This window comes from Neoarius graeffei, chromosome 21, assembly GCF_027579695.1.
Source record: "Neoarius graeffei isolate fNeoGra1 chromosome 21, fNeoGra1.pri, whole genome shotgun sequence".
In the NCBI taxonomy this organism is placed as follows: domain Eukaryota; kingdom Metazoa; phylum Chordata; class Actinopteri; order Siluriformes; family Ariidae; genus Neoarius; species Neoarius graeffei.
Genome location: NC_083589.1, coordinates 62,415,860 through 62,442,106, shown reverse-complemented (window position 1 = coordinate 62,442,106; position 26,247 = coordinate 62,415,860). Strand labels below are relative to the sequence as shown.

Genomic DNA, 26,247 nt, shown 5'->3' with positions numbered 1-26,247 from the left:
AAGCATTATCCAGTGAACCCTTCCAGAACCCTTGAAGAGAGTATCAAAGACAGTTTAGCTCTGTGAACAACCTACAGGTTCTAGGTATTAAGCCAGAAAAAAAAGATAGAAATAATTAGCAATTTGTACCACACATTTATGCAACTAATGCATAAACTCTAAGAGGGGTTCATTGGATCATTAAAGATTTTTAGCTTAGAAAAAAGCTGTCATGGTCCTACCTGTGGGCTTCTCTCTTCAGGTAACATCTCCACTCAGCATTACCGGCCACGCCCGCACTCACTCCCTCTTATTATCTTTCAGTGACTGTCATTGGCTGTTGCCGATCACCTGCTCTCCCCCTGTGTGTATTTAAGCTGCAGTTCTCCCTAGCTCCTGTGTCAGATCGTCTGCAACTCTCAGCCTGATAACCTGCTCTGTGTTCCCACTACTCTGACTCCTGAAGATTTCCTGTTCTGTCTGACTCTGTCTGCTCTCCAGCCCCGGTAACCTGATCTGCCTTCTGTTCTGTCGACTCTGCCTCTTGCCTGCTCCTCCTGTACCTTCGCCTGATCTCCAGCTTGCCCAGCCCTACTGCTCGCCTGCCTCTCCATCTGCCTGGTGTGAGCTACCCTGCCTGGAGCCCTACTCTTCTGCCCTGGTAACCTGACCCTGCATTTCTGCCTCCTATCCTGCTACCTGTTTTGTGACTCTGTGTTCCAGCCTGCTCTCTATCTCCTGCCTGCTGAGGAACTGTTTGCTGGGAGACTGCCTGTAACCCTAGTGCTGTTAGCCCTACAGCCACACCTCTCTGACTACGCCTGGTCCTGTCTCATCTCTGCTGCTAAGCAGGGTCAGGCCTGGTCAGTACTTGGATGGGAGACCTCAGATGTCACCACCAGCCATCCCTGCTTCTGTTCTCCACCCACATACATTCTTCCAACTCCCCTTTCCCCTATTATAAATAAACTGTGGTTTGAGCGCATTTGATCTCCTCTCCTGTCTGTTCTGTGATAGAACGATCTGACTAGCATGGAGTCAGCGCCCAAACCCTCTGCCCTAGACCGGCTGCAGTGCACTGAAGGGGATGTCAGCCGGATGTCTGCTGATGTCACAGCCCCGATCCAGCATGGCCAACAACAACTGGACCAAGCATTCCAGCTGCTCACTGCCCTAGCACCCCCTGGGCCTCCGGGAGGTGCTCCTGCTGCACTCGATGCCCCGGAACCCAAGGTTGGCAGTCCGGAGCGTTTTGACAGTGAACCCTCCCAAGTCCGTGCCTTCCTGACCAGCTGCCGGTTGATCTTCGACCTACAGCCCAGAACCTTCGCGTCGGAGGCAGCGAAGGTGGCCTTTGTCATCACTCATCTGACTGGCCGGGACTGCTGAGTATGAATGCCGGACACCAGCGTGTGCCTCCTTCTCCCTGTTTGCTGCGGAGATGATTAAGGTCTTCGACCCGGGCTCGTCATCAGTAGAGGCATCCAGAGGACTGATAAGTATTCACCAAGGCAGACGTACAGTGGCTGACTACTCGATCGATTTCCGGACCTTGGCCCGGCGCAGCAAGTGGAACATGCAGGCGCTGGTGGATGCCTTTCTGCACAGCCTGGCCGACTACATGAAGGACGAATTGGTCTCGTACGAGCAACCATTGACACTCGACGAGGCCATCGCCCTGGCCGTCCGCATTGACCACCGGGTCCAGACCCGTCGACAAGAGAGGGCCCGCCGGTCTCAGCCAGTCATCACCGCACGGAGAAGCCAGAGCTCACCGGACATAGGAGGGGCCCGGTTGGGTTCAATGATCCTCCAATCCTCCACCAGCCAGAAACCTATGCTCCAAGTTTGCCTTCGTCTGTCGGATTCCACCCACACCCTGGCCGCCCTGGTTGACTCTGGCGCCGAGGCTAACATCATGGACACTGAGCTTGCGCGCCAGTTGGGCCTGCGAAGCCACCACCTATCCTCTCCCGTTCCAGCCAGGGCACTGGATGGCCATCTCCTTGGCACCGTCACCCGCCTCACTGCCCCCGTTCCGATGACTGTCAGGCAACCACCACGAAACCATCCAATTTCACCTGCTCTGTTCCCCCGGCCAACCTCTCATCCTGGGCTATCCATGGCTCCGCCAGCACGGTCCTCACCTCGACTGGGCCACTGGAGAGATAAGAGAATGGGGCAAGGACTGCCATCGGACCTGCTTACGAGCCGCCATCCTAAACACCCATACTCCACCTGTCAGCTCTGCCCCTGACCTCACTAATGTCCCAGCATGTTATCACAGCCTTCGAGAGGTATTCAGTAAAACCAAGGCCACTTCCTTGCCTCCTCACCGGCCCTACGACTGCGCCATTGATCTCCTCCCAGGCACTGCACCACCCAAGGGTCGTCTCTACTCTCTGTCCGCCTCGGAAAGGAAGGCTATGGAGACCTACATCAGTGACTCTCTGGCTGCCGGCCTTATCCGTCCATCCTCTTCTCCCGCCGGCGCTGGGTTCTTCTTTGTGGAAAAGAAGGATGGATCCCTGCGCCCCTGCATCGATTACAGGGGTCTCAACGACATCACCGTCAAGAACCGATACCCTCTCCCACTGCTTACCTCCGCCTTCGAGCTGCTCCAGGGAGCCACGGTCTTCACCAAACTCAATCTCCAGAATGCCTACCACCTGAAGCGGATAAGGGAGGGAGACGAGTGGAAGACCGCGTTCAACACCCCCACCGGTCACTATGAATACCGGGTGATGCCATTTGGCCTTCCTTACCAACATGCCAGCGGTATTCCAGGCTCTGGTGAATGATGTCCTGCGAGATATGTTGAACAAGTTCGTGTTCGTTTACCTCGACGACATCCTGATCTTCTCTAAAACCCTGTCCGAACACACCCAGCATGTCCAGCAAGTGCTCCGCCGTCTCCTGGAAAACTCCCTCTTCGTCAAGGCAGAGAAGTGTGAGTTTCACGCCAAGTCTGTGGGGTTCCTGGGGTACATCGTGGCAGAAGGGAGCATCCAGATGGACCCTGCCAAAGTCTCTGCAGTTACTTCATGGCCAGTACCAGAGAGCAGGAAGCAGCTTCAGCAGTTCCTGGGCTTCGCAAATTTCTACAGGAAATTCATTCGTAATTACAGCACCATTGCGTCACCCCTCACCGCTTTGACCAGCACCAAACAGTCCTTCACCTGGACTCCGGCCACCAACGAAGCCTTTGCCACCCTCAAGGCTTGGTTCACCACTGCTCCCGTCCTCCGGCTGCCTGATGAGGAGCGGCAATTCATCGTTGAGGTGGACGCCTCGGATGTGGGAGTCGGGGCAGTGCTTTCACAGAGGTCTGTGGATGACAACAAGCTCCACCCTTGTGCGTTCTTCTCCCGCCGGCTGTTGCCAGCCGAACGCAATTATGACGTAGGCAATCGGGAACTGCTGGCGGTCAAGCTTGCCCTGGAGGAATGGCGCCACTGGCTGGAGGGATGCGTAGTCCCATTCCTGGTCTGGACTGACCATAAGAATCTAGAATACATCCACACCGCCAAACGACTCAACCCCAGACAGGCCCGCTGGGCTCTCTTTTTCACCCGATTTAATTTCACCCTTTCGTACCGGCCCGGATCTCGCAACACCAAGCCTGACGCGCTCTCCCACCAGTTCCAGAAGGGTGATGCCCCCTCCAAGGACCCGGCTCCCATCCTGCCTGACCCCTGTATCGTTGCTGCGCTGACCTGGGACATCAAAGAACAAGTGCGGGAAGCCCTCCGTGTCCAACCCAGCCCCAGTGCATGCCCCGCAAGTGGCCTCTTCATTCCTGCAGACCTGCGATCCCAGGTTATACAATGGGGACACGACTCCCGTCTAGCCTGCCACCCTGGTTCCACTCGCACCTACCACCTGCTCACCCAACGGTTCTGGTGGCCTACTATGGGCAGGGATGTGCGAGACTTCGTCCGAGCCTGCCCTACCTGTAACCAAAATAAGTCCTCCAGCCGGCCTCCTGCTGGTTTGCTCCAGCCTCTGCCCGTGCCAATGCGACCCTGGTCCCACATCTCCCTGGATTTTGTTACGGGTCTACCCCCTTCTAACGGGATGACGGTCATACTCACCATCATGGACCGCTTTAGCAAAATGGCTCACTTTGTTCCCCTCCCTAAACTACCGTCAGCCAAGGAGACTGCCCAGATTGTCTTGCAACATGTCTTTCGCATCCATGGGCTGCCCAAGGACATCATTTCGGACCGGGGGCCGCAATTCACCTCCTCTTTTTGGAATGAGTTCTGTCACCTACTCGGGGCCACCGCTAGCCTCACCTCCGGATTCCGACCCCAGTCCAATGGCCAGTCAGAACAGACGAACCAGGAGTTGGAGAAGGCACTTCGGTGCATGGCGTCATGCAACCCTAGGGCCTGGTGCGAGCACCTGCTGTGGGTGGAATACTCCCACAACTCCCTCACTAGCTCAGCCACCGGGGTGTCCCCATTCCACTGCGTGTATGGCTACCAACCACCCCTATTCCCCAGCCAGGAGGGAGAGGTCACCTGCCCAGCTGCCCTCACCTATGCACGCCGATGCCGCCGCACCTGGTCTCAAGCCTGCGCTGCACTCCTCAAGTCAGTCACCAGCTACTCTACTGGAGCCAACTGGCGGAGGACGCCTGCGCCCACCTACCGGGTGGGCCAGAAGGTGTGGCTATCTGCCAAGGACCTGCCCCTCCAGGTGGAGTCTCGTAAGCTAGCGCCTCGGTTCGTCGGACCATTCCCTATCCAGAGGATAATCAGCCAGTCTGCTGTCCGGCTTCGACTGCCCAAGTCCATGAGAGTGCACCCCACCTTCCACGTCTCTAAGATCAAGCCAGTGCATGAGAGCCTGCTGGTCCCAGCTGCTCCTCCTCCTCGTCTCATTGACGGTGGCCCGGTCTACTCCGTCCGGCGACTGCTGAAGTCACGATGCAGGGGCAGGGGCCTCCAATACCTGGTGGATTGGGAGGGCTATGGTCCTGAGGAGAGGATGTGGGTTCCCGCTGGAAGGATTCTGGATCCGGCCCTCATCGCTGACTTCCATCGGCTACACCCCGACCAGCACTCCATCCGACGGGGCCAACGTAGGGGTTCTCACCGTGCGGATCCACTTCCGGACCCTGCCCCTGCTCCAGCACCTGAGCCTGACACCGAACCGAATCCTGGGCGGGGGTCCTTGGATGACGATTCTTCTGACGGTGAAGAGGGTGTAGAAGCTATGGACACTGACCGGTCTGAGGAGTTCTAACCCTCCACCGGTATTCCCCCTCCTCCCGCCCGTCTTTGGTGATCTGTGGCTAGGGACTTCTGGAGCCGTCCCTTGGGGGGGGGTTCTGTCATGGTCCTACCTGTGGGCTTCTCTCTTCAGGTAACATCTCCACTCAGCATTACCGGCCATGCCTGCACTCACTCCCTCTTATTGTCTTTCAGTGACTGTCATTGGCTGTTGCCAATCACCTGCTCTCCCCCTGTGTGTATTTAAGCTGCAGTTCTCCCTAGCTCCTGTGTCAGATCGTCTGCAACTCTCAGCCTGATAACCTGCTCTGTGTTCCCACTACTCTGACTCCTGAAGATTTCCTGTTCTGTCTGACTCTGTCTGCTCTCCAGCCCCGGTAACCTGATCTGCCTTCTGTTCTGTCGACTCTGCCTCTTGCCTGCTCCTCCTGTACCTTCGCCTGATCTCCAGCTTGCCCAGCCCTACTGCTCGCCTGCCTCTCCATCTGCCTGGTGTGAGCTACCCTGCCTGGAGCCCTACTCTTCTGCCCTGGTAACCTGACCCTGCATTTCTGCCTCCTATCCTGCTACCTGTTTTGTGACTTTGTGTTCCAGCCTGCTCTCTATCTCCTGCCTGCTGAGGAACTGTTTGCTGGGTGCCTGTAACCCTAGCGCTGTCAGCCCTACAGCCACACCTCTCTGACTGCACCTGGTCCCGTCTCATCTCTGCTGCTAAGCAGGGTCAGGCCTGGTCAGTACTTGGATGGGAGACCTCAGACATCACCACCAGCCATCCCTGCCTCTGTTCTCCTGCCACTGGACTTCACATACATTCTTCCCTTTCCCCTATTATAAATAAACTGTGGTTTGAGTACATTTGATCTCCTCTCCTGTCTGTTCCGTGACAAAAACTGAGTGTAACCTTTTTTTGATAAAGAAACCCTGTTGTAGGGTTCTACATAGAACCATTAAGGATTCCTCCAGAAGGACACCCAAAGAACCCTTACATAAGTATTCTAAATTTTAAAGAGTCTATGATGTGAAATTGGAATTGACTAAATGTATGCAAAATAGGACAAAAGGAAAGTTATGTTAGCATTAACTAGAGACCAAGAGTTCTAGATAAAAAGCTCCTGGGGGTTTGGTTCTGTGCAAGTCAATAATGAAGCAGGTTCAGGAAGTCCATTTCAAATTCTGAAACGTTTCCTGAAAAAGGAACAGATTCATAATACATAACATATTTATGAGATTCCCCTCACTGAACTTATTGTACATGGCAGATTTCCATCTTTGCTGTAAAAGAGATTATAAAAGCTTTATCTGAGAAGTAACAAAAAAAAAACCCAAAACAAAACCGTATCCAACATCATCATGGAGCTAAATTAGCTGTTGAGATGAGAGTACACATTAAAAGTAAGCAGTGATGTGTAGCACTTTTTTTTTTTTTGAGGCTTGCATGCTAATCTTTGGAAGCATCAAATCAACAAATTTCACCCACACCCAGAGAGAGAGAGAATCGGCTCTGGTCCCAGAGCAGCAAAGGATTACGAGGGATTACAGGATGATTAGGATGTTCTTCCTTGCTGGACTCATGCAGAATGTGCACATAAAGGCCTCCTGGGTGCATTTCATTGCCACGATGGAAGGTGTTGATTTTCCAGTGACGAACAAAATGAAGAGTGAACACACAGGTCATTAGACATGACTAACGGCCAAGATTTCACTCAGGGTGCAGAAAATCCTAGTTGACACTAAAGAGTCTTCATAAACCAAGCCGCTGACATACTAATGCCACTGAAATCACAATTGGTGTTTCAGAGTTTTTGTATCTGTTCCTTAGTGATAAGGAACCAATACAGTACTATGATGGTTAATATCTATGCATAATTTCCTGATCACCTAATTAAAAGCTTTCTAGGATGTATATGTCCTGCCCCTGGAGGCGTGTCTTGCTCTACAGACACTCATTAATCTCTCCTGTTTCAGAAGGAAATACGTCAACCTATGGAATCAACGCATGGCTAATAAAGCATGTCATGGTGACTTTACAGACTGGACAATCACATATCAGTGATATAATCAGATTTCCTGTGAAGCTTCACATCTTCACATGCCGTATCGAGTGCTCCTTTAAGAGTGTCTCTACTTTTAAGATTCAAACTGCATAACGAATGCTCAGCCAACAGAAAGTGCAAAGAATTTGTTTTGGCTGTAGGTGTTTGTTATGCCAGTGATGAGGTTGTTTCCAGGGCTTGAGCTGCTTTTGTGGTCCCCAATGCTCCATAAACACTCTGACACCACTCAATCAGCGTGCTCATGACTGCTCCTGGAGTCAAGAAGGTTTTTTTTTTTTAAGCAACCACAGTGAGGCAGTAAAAGTCAACTCCCAAAAGGGCCACTCTAGAAGACATTGCTCTTTGCCGAGCTCCCTGGAGCAGTGGGAGTCCCGTGCAGTCAGCTGAACATTCAGCCTATTTCACGTTGGCCATCAGCCGTTTTCGGAGCGTGAAATGGTTCAATCAGGGAAGTGATTGTATGAAATGCTTTGGCGATGGAGCGAGTTTCACAAATCGTACAGAAAACGTCAGCTGAGTTCAACCAAAGCCAAATCCCATTGGAGGTCGGCTGCACGCAAGCACCACAAATCTGGAAGACTGAATTTTGGCACATATCTTCTCAAGCTGCTCAGAGTTCTTGGAGTGGAACACAAACTGCCTCAGTAACACATGGCCTTGATTGACTGCTACACTGGTTACAATGAATCAGCAAACCTGACGCCATACAACAACTCCAGCGTGGATCCCAGCGATGGTGTTCCAACTCTCTTATGTGGAAGAGCTTCATCGACAGCAGAGGTTCATCTACAGCAATGTCACATTTTGCTGTTTTCCATGATCCCAAGTCATCTTATTCAACTCTTTAGCTGATTAGTAAGATTAAACTGGATGAGTTACACCAGAATGTGTTGAGCCATGTTACTCCTGGACCAGGATTGAGAACCAGCAATTCTGCTCTAAAGCATACATGATGATATCAATGCTCAAATGACAAGAAAGGCAGTCTTACTCTGCTGAAATCTTTTCAAAAACCAAGCTAACCAGGAAAGGTTATCAGTTAGCCACCCCAACAAATCATTTATACACTTTATTACATGAGTTAGACACTCTAATCAACCAGTCACTCTAATTAATGTGGAGACACAAATGTTAAATAAACATCTCCTCACAGAAGACCTCATGTCAACAATTTCACAAGTTTTTTTTTAACTCTATTTCTGTGGAAGTCCCAGTGAATGGACTTGTTACTATAGAAATGATGATGCGTTAGAATCAGCTCGTTTTCTCATTTTCTCTAAACGTCTGATTTGTAGCTGCACTACAGTCAGAGCTGCTGTTATAGAAAATTCATCAACACCTTTAGCCCAATCAGAATCCAGATTTCAGTGGGGCTGTTGTAGAACCCCAAAACAGTGTGGTTTCTCATCTCTATCTTCAAGTAGAACTCTTTAAGCAGACAAAGAAGCCTTCAACCTAAGAACCACTGAAGAACCCTTGAATTTGGAGTTTGTTCCAAATACCTACCCTGGTAATACCTACACTCAAGTTCTTCAAGGGTTCTTTAAAGCTTTATTGCATAATTAAGGGTTCTTGGCATCCAAAAAAGGGCTCTACTTGGAACCATATCTCAACACTTTAAAAGAGATATGCAGAACCATGGCCTCACTTTTTGTTTATAAATGCCTTGAGACCTCAAGAATGGCATAGAAATAGTTTTAAGCATTAACAATAAATCTAATATAGTAATTCTGACGATTAAAATGATTTATATAGGTAGCGGTCTGAGTGAATAACCTTGACATCCGTAACGTCACAGCAGGAAGTCTATCGGTCTCATCGCCATTTCCGCTATACTAAAACACAGAGCTGACTGCAACTCCGATCCTCCATTTTGAGCTAATTTATCGCCATGCCACGTAGATGTGTTGTTGGCCGGTGCAGCAACACAACAAACGGTGGATTTACGTTGCATTCACGGCCCAAGAATGTTCAAACTGCAAAGATTTGGACGCATTTTACAAGAAGTGCACGGGCACATTGGGCGGCTATGAAGCGGTCTCTCCTCTGCTCTGCACATTTTACTGAAGACTCGTACGAGACCTCTGATCTGTTGAGGAGCGTTAGCTATAAGCCTGGATTGAAAGAGGGTGCAATACCAACAATTAAAGGAAAAGAAAACTACAAGAAAAGGAAAGTATTTATTTTATATATTTATATTTTAAAAGGAAAGTGAGTTAGTTGCACCAGTTCTCCCAGAGTGTGAGCCGAGGGTTGTTGCTAAAACCTGGGACGGGACATATTATTGCTCGGGTAGTGACCTCCCCACGGTTGTTGCTAAAACCAGTGACATCCCGTCCCTGGTTTTAGTAATTGCCTGAGCCGAGCAGTAATGGCGGAGTACTCAGTATGGAGAAAATGGAGAATGAGTGGAGCAGCCGTTGATTTCTCCACTGGATATGCTCGCCTCAGCAGCAACATCTCGCCCTTATATGGAAGAAACGAATGAACGGAGAACTGAACGAACAACTGAAAGTCAAATTGTTTCAAAACAATCGGCCACAAGCTCGGCCTTCAAGAAGCGAGAACACAGACGGGTAAGCTCCGACTCTCATTTGGATACAAAACAACAAAAACCACGTTGTTTCCCTGCATTTAGATTAATCCATGTAACTTGTATTGTGTGTTTAAGTTAGCGGTATAAAATTATTTAATTTGCTTCAGAATGTGATTGTCTCAGTTCACCTGATTATTTAATGAGCCTTTTATGTTTTATCAGTGAAAATGCATGCATGTACATGTATGTTGCATAAGTTATAGCACCCATCCTGTTTTAATGAGAGTCAACCCACAATCAATGAAGTCAAATCAGTCTTAGTTCAGCAAGTCGGTAACGCTATTTCTTACTTTCACCGTAAATTTTTATTTATATATTTCATATCAACGGATATTCTTAACAACTCAGCAACTCAGCATTTACGCACGACAAAGCGCGAGATGTTTTTATGACAATTCTACTATGTTTAGTCTAGCAAAGAAGTGTCTTCTCCACTGGAAGAAGGTCACACAGTAACTTTTACAGGAAGCCACACAGGAACAGTCAACAAAGGATCTAAGAAGCTAAATATTAAAATCATAAAGTCTTAACATTAAACTAATAAAGTCTTAACATTAAAATCATAAAGTTTTAACAATCCTAAATTACATTCTGCATTCTAAAACTATAAAACTAACTTAAATCACTTAATGCAGCTTTAAATCTAACATGAAATCTAACATTCAATCATTTCAATTTCAAATTCAACACTGAAGAGACTGGTTAAATCTAACAATCCTAAATCACGTGTAGCTATAAAACTAACTTAAATCATGGCTTTAAATCTAACAATGACTTTGGTCTATAGCTGTAAAAGGCCTCGGCCTTAAAACCAGTTCCCTCTGTGACGTCCCGCACTCAGGGCTGGCTGGCTCAGCGGGGCAGCGCCAATGACAACTTTGCGGTCGATTTTAACTCTAAAAAAAACCAAAACTTTATTCCCATTTATGCAGCATACAAGAGTCAAGGGTGGAGATACTATCCACTCAGAAATGTATTTAAAAATAAAGGTTCTGTGTATCTCCTTTAAGGCATCCTTCAAAGGAACAGCCGAAGAACCCGTAATTGTAGGGTCTGAAATTTAAAGCGAGAATTTCGTCCTAGTGAGTGTACTCTTATGGGTGCTTTGGTTGTCCTTTTTGGGGAAACTTTAGGAAGCTAAGAACCCCTTAATTATCCAGTTAAAGAACCTTTGAAGAGTATACCAAAACAGTTAGCTAACTATTAAATGCCTGAGATATTAACATTAAGTGTTCTAGTGTATGTATTAACTGGGTAAGTGTGTGGTGCAAACTACTATCCATCCATTATCTGTAGCCGCTTATCCTGTGCAGGGTCACGAGCGGGCTGGATCCTATTCCAGCTGACTATGGGTGAGAGGCGGGGTTCACCCTGGACAAGTCATCAGATCGTCGCAGGGCTGATACACAGAGACACACAACCATTCACACACACATTCACACCTACGCTCAATTTAGAGTCACCAGTTAACCTAACCTGCATGTCTTTGGACTGTGGGGGAAACCGGAGCACCCGGAGGAAACCCACGTGGACACGGGGAGAACATGCAAACTCCACACAGAAAGGCCCTCGCCGGCCACGGGGCTCGAACCCGGACCTTCTTGCTGTGAGGCAACAGCGCTAACCACTACACCACCGTGCCACCCCAAACTACTAATTATTGCTCATTATATTTTCTTCTTAACACTTAGAATCTCCCACCAAAATTCTAAACTTTACACTCTTTGGTTCTTTTACTCTTAGTGAAAACCCTTAAAAGTACTATGTAGAACCCCAAATGGTGTGGTTCCTCATGTCTATCTCCAAGTAGAACTCTTTTAGCAGACTAAAAGAAGCCTTGACCCCATGAACCACTGACGAACCCTTGAAGAATTTGGAGTTTGTTCCAAATACCTACCCTGGTAATACCTACACTAAGGTTCTTCAAGGGTTCTTGAAGGCTTTATTGCATAATTAAGGGTTCTTAGTATCCAAAAAAGGGTTCTACCTGGAACCATATCTCAACACTTTCAGCCATCCTTCAAAGGAACATCCAAAGAACCCTTAATTGTAGGGTCTGAAATTGGCCATGACTAAATTAAGAGAAAATAGGACAATAATGTTAATATTAGCTAGAAGAACCCTTAAGTATCCAATGAACCATTATAACACATGAAGTTCCATTCGGTATGTTTCACATCTATAGCTGAGTTTACTTCCCAGCCTTATTCAATCAAGCAGCATGCAATCCATACGAGGATCCTCCTAGAAAGAAATTTAAATCTTGGGTCAATTAAAAAAAAAACCCACACACAAGTGAAAGGAACACACACAAAAGAAGTCTAATGTGGCCCACATGTCGGCAACTGAAAACAAGAAAAACATCAAAACAGCTCCATCCAACCATATTGTGTGTCATTACTTCAGTTGACTATGATTATAAGCATAAAATGTTGTTTACTCGTTTTTGTTTATGATGCTTCAGCAATGGCAGGGAAAAACAGCGGATGTTAATTTGGGAGCCCTTTCTTTTTTTTCTTTTCTTTTTTTAATGTTTGGAAAATCATCCAACGAGCAAATCTGCTGTCTTCTGACAACCTGTGCGAATGTGTAATCACAAGCTTGGGCTTAAAGTCTCCTTCTTTCTCACGCAAACAGCATCTTCAGCAAGAACAGAGAACTTTTTTTTTTTGTAATCCTCAAGTGTACGTTAGTGTGAAAACACGTCTGCCGCATTGGAATGTTTGAGACGTTAAGGCAAATGGTTGTATGATATTATGATCTCAGTTGCTTTAGTCTATTTTAAACAAGGGCAAACACACAAACATCCAGTTAATTACAGAGAAATTCACTGAAGACGGTGAGGAATTGGAAACACAGATAGGTGCTGCAAGGAAACACATGCACAAACTCACAGAAAAGAACATGACTACAGACAACAAACGGGTGGAGCCAGGGCAGAGGACCAGTGAGAAGAGGATGAGTTAGGACCATTGAGTGCAAAAGTTTGCATCCCCATGATCTTGCAGTTTAAACTAAAGATGCTTATCTTACAACTTCTCTACGAATAAGTAAGCAATAAAGAACATGGTTTCATGCTTATTTTTTTATCCATTTATAGGTACATTTATAGTTATTTCCCATCGTCACTTACACAACAGCAGCTATAGAAAAAGTTGTTCCCTCATTTTCTCTTTAACGTGGCTTGTTACTGAGAAACCACAAAGTGCAACATATGTCCTGAAGACTTGAACATGGTGGAAAACCTACAAGAAGTTACAGCTTTTCCTCTGACTGTTAGGCTACGGTCACATGACAGCTCGCGATGGGTTATTGATGAAAATGAAGCATTTTGGTGGTGATGCTTCGGGAAGTATTCCCAAACCCATCTGCAAGTATTTGCCACTTAGTTTGCTGACAAAAACATCGTCACTAAATTTCAATATATTGGTTGAAATTCTTTGTGATGTTTTCGGCCACTCACGAGGCAGAGACGCACCAAGAAACAACTCGTGAAGCTCGGAGAACATTCGCTGTGCATCACATGATTGGTGGTGATGCTACTGATTTTTCATCACCAAGTATTCGCAAGTTAAACCTGTCGTGAGCTGTAGTGTGAGCAGGGCCTAACAAAACACTTAAAACGGAGACTCCTTCCATTAATGTTAAATAAACATCTCCTCCTGTCACAGAACTGCACCATAACAACGAACAATTGCACTACTGACACAGCTGCTGTTATAGAAAATTAATCAACACCTTCTGACCAATCAGAACCTCAAGTGTTATTTAAAAAAAAAAAACACTTTCATTAATATACACAGTTTAACCAGTTCATCTTAAGGGTGTACAAACTTTTGCACTCAACTATAAGCTGTGAATGATGCAGAACTTGATATTCTTAACAGTATGCTTTGTTTTGTCCCCCCTCCAGCAAAAGTTTTAGCCCCCAAAAGCAATTTGAGAATTTGCAATGCAATAACTTATTAAAAAGCTTTAAAATGTAAACACACACTGGACATGCATGTTATGTAAAATGTCAAAATTCACAAAACGGACCCCTTTATTCGTTCACCGATTCGTTGATTCATCGTGGACGTAGCACCATGCACCCATAGGCTCAGAGGTCTGCAGGGACGCATGTGTTTCCTAATAAGAACCCCTCTCGTCCCAAAGCACCATTGTCAGTGTGGAGCAAATCCAGAGCAGAAGTTAATGCACTCTGTCAGCATTGGCAACCCGGCAAGCCAAGAGCTATTAACTCTGAAAGGGAAAGGCATTTCCTTCTTGTAAATGCCATATTAAATTATTATTATTTTATTTGGTAACAGGGAAAAGCCTATCAGAGCTGCATTGCTCGACGTGAGCAGGGAATTGTTAGTGGAGACCAGGAGACTAGAAGGTGGAGCTTGGGATTCACTATGTGTGTGTGTGTGTGTGTGTGTGTGTGTGTGTGTGTGTGTGTATACACAATATGTGTGCGTGTGTGTTGGAAAGGAGAAGAAATAGCTACTACGTCACTCAGATGTCTTCAGGGACCTCATACATAACCGTAATTCAAAGAATTGCTGATGATTTCTACTATTTCTTGGTATTCTGCGCCATTCTATCTGATATCCACGACCACTTAACTAACGTGTTGACCACACTTGTAAATTTAATAGCTATGAATATTTTATGATGAAGCTCCTGGAGAGTGTATCATCAATCCATATAGAGTAGCATCTGATCCAGAGCCGGATCATTATTAGATCAGACTTGACATTTTCTTCACAGATCCACTGATCTAATCATATTAATAGCCTACAGGAGACAACTTGCCTTAAATGACGCTGCTATCGTGTTTTACCACTGATCTTTCACAAAATCTGGCAAAAGAAGATTGTAGAGAGTCGGTACACTCTCAGAAAATAAAGTACAGTACTGTACGTTTTGGGGTGGTACGGTGGCGCAGTAGTTAGCACTGTCAAACACTTTTAGTCCCAAAGCTGTTTCTCTGACTATTAGGCCAGGGCTTCCCCCAAATGTTGCAGCGTTCCATCTGGTTCATGGACCACAGCATGCACAGATTTGGTGCTATCCATCATCTGGTTATCATCTAGGAACATGGATGCAACAGGAAGTGTTGCATTTGGCTTGAAATACAAACGAGAACCTCAGAATCTGGACACCAACCTGACCGTCTGCTAAGTCACACGGTGTTTGATTCAGGGTCATTCTGCAGGCTTTTGTCTAAACGGGGGAACAGGGGCGCTGCGCCCTCTTACTCTCGGCGTGCGCCCCCTTACCGACTCCGTGAAAACATCCCAGCAACACCACGTGACAATGTGTCTGATCATCAAATACGTTATAATTGCTCCAAAAATATTCCAATCATAGTAGATACACCGCCAGATGGTGCAAAAACAATCCGAATTGGCGTTTTCCAGACTGAGGCGCCATGTTGTTTAGTTGTTTACTTGTCGCGGCTGCTCTCGCGAGATTTGACATGGGTTACATACAAGGTCAGCTGACTTGTAGAGCGAGATTTCTTGAGACTGAATGACCTTTCACCCACCAGCGCGGGCGCTTTTGACAGAAGTAGTTCGCGAGTTGTTTTTGTTGACACTTGGGCATTTAAAGATGTCATCCCGCGGCACGAAACGGAAGAAAGCCAAAGACTGTCCGGGGCAGAAGAAGATTACTTCTTTCTTTTTCAATGTTGACAGACAATTTGTTACAATTTCCCTCTCAGATAGCCTCAGAATGTCCCATTGGAGCATTTTTCAAAGGCTTTGCACGGCGGGGGGGGGGGGACAACCGGCACCATCCCCCCCCCCGCCCGCTTCGCTCCCTCGCCATGGTGAGCGCCCTCATACTAAATTTTTCTAGAAAAAACCCTGATTCTGTACTCATTTGGGTTCTTTTGTTTTTTGTCTGCACCACAGGAAAGCCAACAGGCTACGGCCCAAACTCCCGGCGCTTGCACAACCGTGGCATCGTTGACGAATGCTGCTTCCAGAGCTGTGAGCTGAAACGACTCGAGATGTACTGTGCGCCAGTCAAATCTGGTAAAGCGCCACGATCGGTTCGAGAACAAAGGCACACAGACACGCCCAAAACACCAAAGGTGAGCTTCAGTTCTACTGGTTCCAGCAGTCAAATATGGAAAAAGTAACATTTTAAACAATGTTACTTAAGACACTCTGCTAATTTACCACTAGCTTATGTTTGTTAGCCATGCAGTGACTGGTAAAGCATATAGGAATAATTTCTACTATATTATACATATATTTATTCATATATACACCCCCATACCTCCAGGATCAGTAAAGGTCCTCGCTAGAAATCAGTGCTTTTGTGACATCAGTGGGTCCCAATGTTTGTAATTTTCTTTGGTTTTCACAGAAACCTATATCTGGTCACAGCCATACATCCTGTAAGGTATGATCTATTATTATTATTATTATTATTAATATTATTATTGCAAGGACACAGAGTTTCTCCATACAATATATATCTCTCTCTGTCTCTATTTAAATAAAGTCATTTTTCAAAATTTCAGCATATAAAAAAAATATAAAAAGAAATCTTTGAACTTTTCAGATTTACATTTCTTTACATTTAGCAACCGGGGTGGCGATGTGGAGATAGTGATTTCTGCAGCTTGTATCTAATCTTGATCGTGATTAAATGGTCATAAATCTGTTTATTATTATTATTATTATTATTATTATTATTATTATTATTATTATTATCATCTTACAAAACCCTGTATGTACATCTTTGCCTCTGAATCAGGCTCCAGGTATGCAGTGGCCATGACAACAAATTAGCATGTGAAATTAGCATTCAGTCAAAAAGCTAGCAATCTTTTTATCCAATTCTATAACTTTTGGAAACAGTTGACCTTTTTGACATCCTGAGACTCGACTTTGCTATATTTGCCAAATAAGTAAAGAAGAAGTAAGAGTATTGGGGGGGGGGTTTCTTCCAGCGTTTAAGAATAACATTTATCTTCCTACAGTGTTCCTACAGCTGCTATGTTTTAGTTTAGTTATAAAATAAGATGTTCATGACGCCACCAGCATTAACACAACATGATACAACAAAGAAGTCTTTTGTTTTATATGAGAGCTGACAATCTACAGCGACAGGACATGAAACAACCCTTAGGCCTTAGACCTTAGCTAGCGATATGAGTTTAACTTTATGCAGATTATCAGCAAAGCCAAGTGATGAGTACCAATCATAACGAGACACTACAGTGCTGATTATTTTCATATTGGTTTCTACCCACAGCTCCAGAACCAGTATGATTTGTAGTGCTGGCGTGTTGGCGACGTGCTCAAAGTGTTTAATTTACCCAAATTGGAGAGCACTGACTTTAAGCCATTTAGCTTGGGTTCTTCCAACACTTCCAGCCTTTTTAGTTTTAAATTAATTTTAAGAGGCACAATTTATATGCAAAGACGTCCAGCCAGATTTTTTTTTTGCGGTTGCATTTGATTTGTGGTCCAGTGTGTAGGAGAGGTACAGTGGTGCATGTAAGGATAACATTGCCACCATGGTTCCTGGTTCTATCCTGAGCTGAGGTTACCTCTTTGGGTTTCCTCCGAGTGTAAATTGCCCTTAGGTGTGTGTGTGTGTGTGTGTGTGTGTGCATTGTGCCCTGTAATGGACTGGTGTCCCATCACTGGTATTCCTGCCTTGTTCCCAGGATACCAGTATAACCATGGCAACCAGCACTGAACTAAAAAGACAGGAACTCCAAATGGTGACTAGCATCAAGCCATTTTAGCAATGCAAGGCAAAAAAAAAAAAAGAGCACAGGGTTAAAAGGCTTAAATACCCCAGACCCCTGGTTGCTGTTAATGCCATTGTGAATAATTATGAATTCTTAATTTATCAAAAGAATTCTCATTTTTCTTTCAAAAAGAGGTGAAATTCCCCTTTAAATGTTTGCTTGCATGCTTTTTAGAGCCCTATATAAAAAAGGAAACCATTAGCAGGAGACAGTGGCTAAGTGGTTTTTGTGGTAGACCTGCAGTCTCTCTCTCTCTCTCTCTTTCTCTCTCTCTCTCTCTCCCCAGGCGTTGTCCTGTTCCCATATTCCCATATGTCATGTACAGGAAGTTCATCAATTTCTGCACGTAGCTCATATGCTGCCCTCCTCTTCATAAATTTTACATACTAATCTCTCAGCCCTGAGACACTCCATGTCCAGCGCTGAGTACCAAAGGATGCTGTGTCTCTCCTCCCCTGTACGAGGAGATGGCAGTCAGTAACACATGTAATGTGCCACAATATACCACAGCGCTGCTGATTTCTCAAATCTGAGACCTCCAAAGGCAACAATTTTAATATTATGTCTTTAAATATGAAAAGTTGTGTTGTTATTAAACAAAGAAAAAGGTATAATCATTGACATGGTGAAGTTTTCTGTAAGGAGATGTTTATTTCTATGCTATTGATGGAAGGAGTCTCCAGTGTCAGTGCTTGCTTTGTAAAGACTTTCCACTTTGCGCTTTCACTGTAACATGACAAGCTGCGTTTTCTTGTCTTTAAGAGAGCGAAAAAAGAAAGGATGGTGAGGGAACGTCGGTTTATAGCTGCTAAAACGTAAGTGATAACAGGAACTAACTTCGTAGACGTTCCACCACATGAAGTGTAACTATAAATGGATAAAAAGTAAATAAATAACTAGTACGAAGTGTCTTTTTTTTGTAATTGATTGTAAAATTGTTGCTGTGGTACAAGCGTAAAAGAATAAAACACTTTGGGGCATAGTGTGGTAACATTAAGCCACTCTGGTGTTAATTACTTTCCGAGAAGAGCATGCCCCCAAGTGGTTTATTCCTTACGAAGCTGATGTCGATTGTCTCTTTGCATTTCAGGAGGTCCATCAGAAGAACTCGAGCCGAGGGAACAACGCGGGGAGGAACTATCGAATGTAGTTAAGAGAAGGATGAGTGAAAATAATGGACAGTGCCAAGAAGAGAAGCAAGAACATGTAGAACCTTATCTGGTCTTCAAGAGGAGTGGGTCACTCTCACGGCAAATGGACCAGCTCTATGTACATACACCCCTTACGACTGACTATTTTAGACACTGCACCATTCCACACCGGGGAGGGACAACATCTGTCCAAACAGCAAAATTAATATAGCTGCTAAAAAAGTGTAATATAATAGCGGCTGCTACATATTATGGCAGTGGGAAACCTCCTGTATTATTCGAGAGCCACTGGAAACTTTAATTGACTTTAAGGAACTGTTTCAAGGCACCACTTCCTGATGAGTGGGATAGAGCCAGTGGGTCACTGGAGGAGAGGTGAAGGTTTTTCTGTGTCATGGGTGAAGTGGACGTTGTGATGGTCCCTCCCACACACACACACACACACACACACACACACACACACACACTCAGACATGCCTTCGCAATTAATTCCAGATTGCTGCAATCCAGTGCAAAATGCAAGTTGGCAGAATTTCAGCACCATTTCTGATTAAGTTTCAGTCGAAGACAGTACACAAGCTCTAGCACTGATGAGGAATATCTTAGTTTTTGTTTTGTTTTGTTTTTGACAAGAAAAAAAGAGCTTAATCAGAATAATTCAACAGAAGTTCAGACAGAATTTTGTTAAAGCAGATGGTACACTTTCAGGACACGAACATGGCTAAGAAGAACAAGAGGATGTGTTTTTGATTTTACGTCAAAAGATGAATAGAAACCTTATGCAAAGGTTATAGAAGATGATGGAGCGTCAACTCAGAGATCAACTCGGTCGACTTCAGGAAGCATCGTCGCTTCAGTTGTAGTAGTAATAATAATAATTATAATAATAATAATAATATCAGACTGCATGATTGGTTAAAAAGCCAAAATTTTCACCAAAGCATGTACATCACATACAACAGTAAGCATTTTCACTAAAGCCTGTCAATACTATACAATGGATGCAAGCAAAATCCAGTAAAACTTCTCACACATATAACATGTTCGCTAAATACAGGGGTGGACAAATCAGTAGCCCAATTTTGTCTCAGTACGGTTAGTTTTAATTCCTAGAAAATAAACCCTGCTACTTATTAACTATCACAAAACTAGCATTTTTAAAAGTTTGTTGTATAGCTATGCTTAACCACAACACATTTATTGTGACGAACCTCAATGCTGTAACTATAACACGAGCTTCTAAATGCCACCACCACCTGCACTACACACATTGGTTAAGGTATGATGTAACTGCTGGTAGAATGATTTTTACTGTTTGTGGAGCAAAACGTTTGATCCAAAGCCGTTGTCTAACCCTCCTGACTACTACACACATGTTCACCTTATGGCTAAACATAACAAACATGCTAGCAGATAAAACCTTTCGCATTGCATGCAATACGTGGAGAAAAGCTTGTAGCTCACAGTCAACAACGTGCTGACTTTTCATTGACGGTGCAAACACGACCTTTGTTAGAAGATGATAATAATCAAATCAATCATAAACTTCATTTGTTACTCTTCGTCTGTATTAATGCACTTAACTAGCTAGCAATCTCGCGATACATTATTACATCATGTTATCCACCACTTCTTCGCCATCAGTTAAGTTAAACATGGGACTGGGAAACATATTATGGGCAAAATAACCAATTTATGATTTGTCCATCCCTATAAATAAAGTTCCCACAAGACCACCACTTCACCACCACTGAGGAACCAGGCTCCACACGGAGCCCAAAGTTCTTCTGGAATGCTCTTCGAATCCAACGGATTCCTTTGGGAAATCTGGACTGTGACTGTTCTTTTGTGTAGCGAGTGAATCTTCTTTCTAAATCCAAGATTTACACAATCACACTGTCCTCTGTGTAGCCATCTCTGTATTCAATAATCCTATTTATGTTAACCATCTCATTTCCTTTTTTTTTGTTTGTTTGTTCGTTCATTATTTTACAGTCATACATGATGTTGTCATATAACAGAACAGTATAAAAACTCTACCCACTATATAATGGTGCTATTTTGTAGTTTAGTATAAGGGTTGGCAAAACGCCATCCGGGTGAGGGAGGGATTGGGGCAGGGAATGTGAACTGAAGTTTCAGATGTTTGGATATGGAGGTCTTCCCTTTTTTTGCACAGCCTTGTGGGCACCAGACTAATAATAATAATAATGCTCTTTTTAAAATTTTTAAGTAATGATGTATGCAAGCTAATGTATTTGTGTAAGATCTGTGAATTCATAGAGGAAAGATGTGTCATGATCCCACGATTTTTTTTCTAACCATTTTAAGTTATTGATATTTGGACTTAATCGATATCCCTATGCCAAATAACTCAAGAGAAAACACTGTGAACTATGAACTTCCAGTCCTATTAAAAGTTTGAAACAGCAGCTATGTTTACATGCAAACGATTTTCACTAGTGCAAATTAATTCACTCCGATTTCAGATTCCATGTGAACTATTTATATGAATCCTAAACTGGCCGTTTATATGCATGTAATCCAATCCACAGCTACACACATGCAAGGAGCAAGGTTTAGTGTCACATAAGAGTTGTCAGTGAATTCAGCTTTATATTCACAGTGCTTGCAGTTTTTAATGAGGTTTTTCAAGTCCCACCCACTATCTCTCCAAATCCTACAACAGCTAACAACCAAGGAGGGTGAAAGTGAACATGTGCTTTCTCCAAGACACATGATGCCAACCAAGCACATCTTTTCAAACTACTGCTCATACTGCATCACAGGGCAATGGAACACACTCAGAGGAAAGTGCTATCCGCCCTCTTCCGCATACATAAACTCACAGACGTACATGATTGGCCAGTGTCACTGTGATGAAATGCTACATTTAAAATAAATCTGGCAGAAATTAAGAGTTCACAGTGATGGAGCTGCTCCAAGTTGTACAGTACATTGTTATTGTCATCATCATGTTTTAAAATGTCACATATAAAAGTTTTTAAAGAAATATGGAATGTCAAAATTGTGTGGGGGGGGTTGTCCCGTTTTATATTAAGTGTCTAGTAACTGTATAGTTACACATTAACTATATGAGGAACTCTAATTATAATGTGTATTATTCCATCCACGTTCACTGGATATGAGCAATCACACGCTCTGATTGGTTACTCTACTACTAGGATATCAGCTCATATACCATGAGTAGAGAAAAACAAAATGGCAGAGTGTGCTGCTGAACCAACCGAGGACGAAATAAAAACTCTACTCGAAAACAAAACCACAGGAAATACAAAATATAAAACAACAAAATATGGAATAAAAAAGTATTTGATGGTAAGAATATATCTTTTTTATTTTTCAAGAATTATTATTATAGCATTTTTCATAAATTGCTCCTGTCATTTTGCTGGTTTGTTTACATTCTAAGTGGAAATTATTTTGTCGGACATTTTGTATAAAGTTTTTATTTATCGAATTTGCAAAAAATAAAAATGCTCTGTTTCTCAAAATCCAGTGAATGTGGAGAGAATAAAATAGTTATTCCACTCAGTCTCATCGTACACAGATTATAGCCAGCTCGTGGAATAGTTGTGTAATGTAACTGCTGAGAATGTGACCCGACATTCACACTAGGTGTACTTGTGCAACACGGAACCACAATTTAAGCAACAGTACAACATTTGAACTGAGATTTTCTCAATTCTGAGCAAATTCAGTCAGACAGTTGAGTGACAAATCTGGACAATTGGCTTGTAATGATTCCTTGGACGAGTCCAATGGCACCTGGTGGTTCGATTTCATTTCCCTGCTCACAACTTTCACTCCTACCTGCAATTATTTCACATTTATTGTCTCAAAAATGGAATAAAAAAACCTCATAACTGTTGTTTCATCTCATCCTGTCATATACGACCCATCATTAAATGTATCTAGAAATATTACAAAGAAAAATAAAGCTTGGGAGAAAGTAGCAGAGATTTCTGGTGCTTCTGGAGAGTATATGTACAAAGACAAGCACATATACTGACAAAATATATTATTTTGTTACACTGATTTGGGCATTAAGTAATTTGTTAGCTTAATTTTCTTACATGACCACAAGAGACAAACTCCAAGTGACTCGTGAGTGTAAACGCAGGGTTACACTGTTACAGATGGATCACAGAACTAAATTTTATACATCTTAATAAGCATGTTTATCCATTGTTGACATTTTTTTAAATTTTATCATCTTTCCTATCATTTCCAGGCAATATTTATGTTGTGAATTGCAAAGCCACCATGGTAAGATTGTTCTGCTAAACAAACACTATCAACATTCCTGCTGCTTACTGTCAAGATCCAAAACTGAAGTTGATATAATTGTGTATATAAATGTATTTGCTTCTGTAACAGTGCCGATATCATCAGTAGTTACATTACAGTTACTGATATAGTTGGTGTCTAACTCTACAGATAAAAGAGACACGTAATTTTAAACTGAATGTTTTTTTTCTTTCACACTGAGAATTTTTTGTCTTTTGTAATGAGGCTTCCACGACTGGTGACTGGTTTGTTGTCTTCTGGAGACAATATGGAAATAACTGACAGATTGTTCACCATTCCTGCTGAATAAACCACTTGTCAATATTCAAAATTTTCAGTGAGTGAGTTATTATGGTGGTGGATTGGGGGGGGGTGATTTTTTAGATGCATCTTGATTCTTTCTTTACTTGATGCTGCCTGGACCATCAGATACGTTTATTACAAGCCACACTGTGCGACATGGATCTAAAAAACTTGGGTATGACATCAAATTTGATGGACGTAGACTGTATGATTATAACACCTACTGAATTGCAGGCTATGATGTAAACCAAAATACAAGAATTTAGAAAAAATCTGTGCTATAGTGATAAAAAAGTGAAGCCAAGCAAGAATCAAGCCCTTGCTGGTTTGGTGCCAGTGTCAACTTGATCAGTACATCACTTCATACTGGATTCCTATTGGTTTGTTAGTAGACTTTGGTTGTACCAGCAGTCTGACACTGTCAGAATTTTGTCCCAGGATTTATTTGGTTACCATGAGTTCTACTTGCAGCTGGGTCATACCAAAGACCATCATAAAAATGGTACCTACTGCCATCTGGCAAGGCACATTGCAATACAGATGTGAATAGGGAGTCAAAAACTCTTGTGGTTACCTGAGGGCTATAGACATGGAGAGCAGCTCCACCCAATGCGCCTCAAGGGCCTGGTTAGTACTGGGACAGGAGACTGCCTGGGAAGACCAGGTCATGACACAGGAAGGGACTTGAACTTGACTATCCTTGGTTGCAAGACCATAACAATGACCATCTTTGAACATCATCTTCCAGTGCAGCTCTCACAGTAGGATGACTGTTTTCGAACCATGACTAAAGATATCGCCATGCTTCTTTCATGTTGGTCATCTTTTGTCTGGGACAGCCCAAAATTACCCAGTGTATACCCAGTATTAAAGAAACAAGAGTTCATATACAAAGTGAAGGAAGACCAGTTTCAAAACATTACTTTTTAAATAATAATAAAAATAATTGAATATTTCTATTTAAACTTTTAAATGAATTGAATGGTGAAAAGTAAATGCATGTTAGTGAACACGCAGTGTTTACATTTGAAGCAAGCTAAATTCGAAAAGCAAGTTGATTTGAAGGCAAACTCGTACCTTTTTCCTAAGTATACTTTGGATTTTATAAATTAAACCAATAAAAAGAACTGAACAAAAGCAAAATTAATAACTGTGCAAGCAGAAATAACAACAACAACAACAACAAAAGCACGAGACTAGATGTGAACTGGTGTGATGTAGCTGAGGTAGAGAAACTGTCTGATCCAGAATTCACACACCATGTTGACATTTCCACATCTGATGTTTCTGGAAGCATTGTAGTATTGTTCATATCTAATAAAGAAAAAAAATCAGGTTTGTGTCATGCTCTCTTTGGGTTTAAATCTGAATACAGATCCAAGCCGTGTTTCCATGAACCTGTTTAATGCACAATTTGAACTTGCAAACTAAAAAAAAAAAAAAAAAGAGTAATGGAAACATCAATTGGAAAAAACTAAGATATCCCAAAAAGGTTTTTATGCTCACATAAGGTGGTATTCAGACAATTCAATTCCTGTTGTAGTCAAGACCACCTAAACCAAGACCAAGTCATGACCAAAACTTTGAGGGGTTGAGACCAAGTCAAAACCAAGACCAAGGCAGGGCAAGACCGAGTCAAGACCAGGACTAGACCATTGTGTGTGAAGGGGTGGGGGAGGGGTGATGACTGTTGACAGGAAGAAAAATTTCAAATTAGCAATGAATCACGTTATTGGTCGCAAGTGAAGCAGGAAATTTTACATCCAATCACAGTAACGATGTTAACAAATAAATCGGACAATACACAGGTAATTTAGTGAAATACCCCCTGCAGTTGTGGTCTTGAAATAAAATCCTGAGTCCTTCATGTCTGAGACCGAGACAAGACCGAGTAAAAATGCGGTGGATTCTGAGACGAGACTGAGACCTTCAAAAAGAGGTCTCGAGACCAAGACTGGTCTTGAGTACTACAACAATAAAGCAATATTTCACAAAATTGAAATGGAAACACATTTTTCGCATTTAAGTCACATGACATGGCATGAAGAGCAAATGGAAATGCTACCTTTCTGAAAAAAAGAGCACTCTATAAGAGCTTCTTCTTGAGCCTTTGTGACTAAGTGTCACATAGTACCTTTACAGCGCCTTTACAAGCCTTGACCATTCCTTTCTGTCATTGGCAACCATTACTGCTTCTTCAAATGCGATGGGACGTCCTTCTAGATCTCTGATAACACTGTCTCTCCATCTCATTCTTTATCAACCAGGCCTTCATGTTCCTAACAAGTTCCAAAAGAGGAGTTTATGGATAATTCACGAAGGTGCCATCCTTACTCCGTGGCCAAACCATGTTCATCGTTTCCTTCATAGTATGTTGATCACTGGAGGTTGGTTAGTGCGTTGGTATAATTCCTTGTTTGAGATGTGGTCCATCCAACTGATATTGAGAATTCTTAATAATTCTGTAGGAGTTATTTATTGCAAGAGAAAGCTGAGCTTTAAATCGAATAACATAACTATTTTTAACCATTCACAATTGCATGTTGTCAGAATTTTAAAATATCACTTCTATTTTGTGCAAAACTGCAACTCAAACCCGGCTCCAGACAGCAGCATTGTGTTACATCAGGATGCACCAAGAATCGTTTTATAATGGCATCCTGAATAGATATCACTTTAAAATCAAAGGGGGTCAAACTTTCCTGCCCCAAGTCATTATAAGCGCACACCCTGATGAAGGACGGCCATGCGTTTTGTTTTTTTGTTTTTATTTTATTTTTTGCCTAATTTGACTATGGATCTTGTGACCATGCACAAACTCTCACGGCATGACAAAGTGATACTTCCT

The 26,247-nt window shown here is 43.4% G+C and overlaps 1 protein-coding gene across 2 annotated transcripts in view; it reads left to right on the top strand.

The window, feature by feature from the left end:
* The window catches only part of igf1 (insulin-like growth factor 1), a 28,434-nt gene extending 7,620 nt beyond the window's left edge, over positions 1-20,814 (top strand). The window contains exons 3-6 of one of the 2 annotated variants that reach the window (XM_060903469.1): positions 15,776-15,957; positions 16,236-16,271; positions 18,397-18,449; positions 18,725-20,814. In XM_060903469.1, coding sequence (XP_060759452.1) covers positions 15,776-15,957; positions 16,236-16,271; positions 18,397-18,449; positions 18,725-18,788 — 335 coding nt within the window. In that variant the 3' untranslated portion in view covers positions 18,789-20,814. The remainder of the gene's footprint in view (positions 1-15,775; positions 15,958-16,235; positions 16,272-18,396; positions 18,450-18,724) is intronic. The other variant, XM_060903470.1, reaches the window with a different exon arrangement.
* The last annotated feature ends 5,433 nt before the right edge of the window (positions 20,815-26,247 follow it).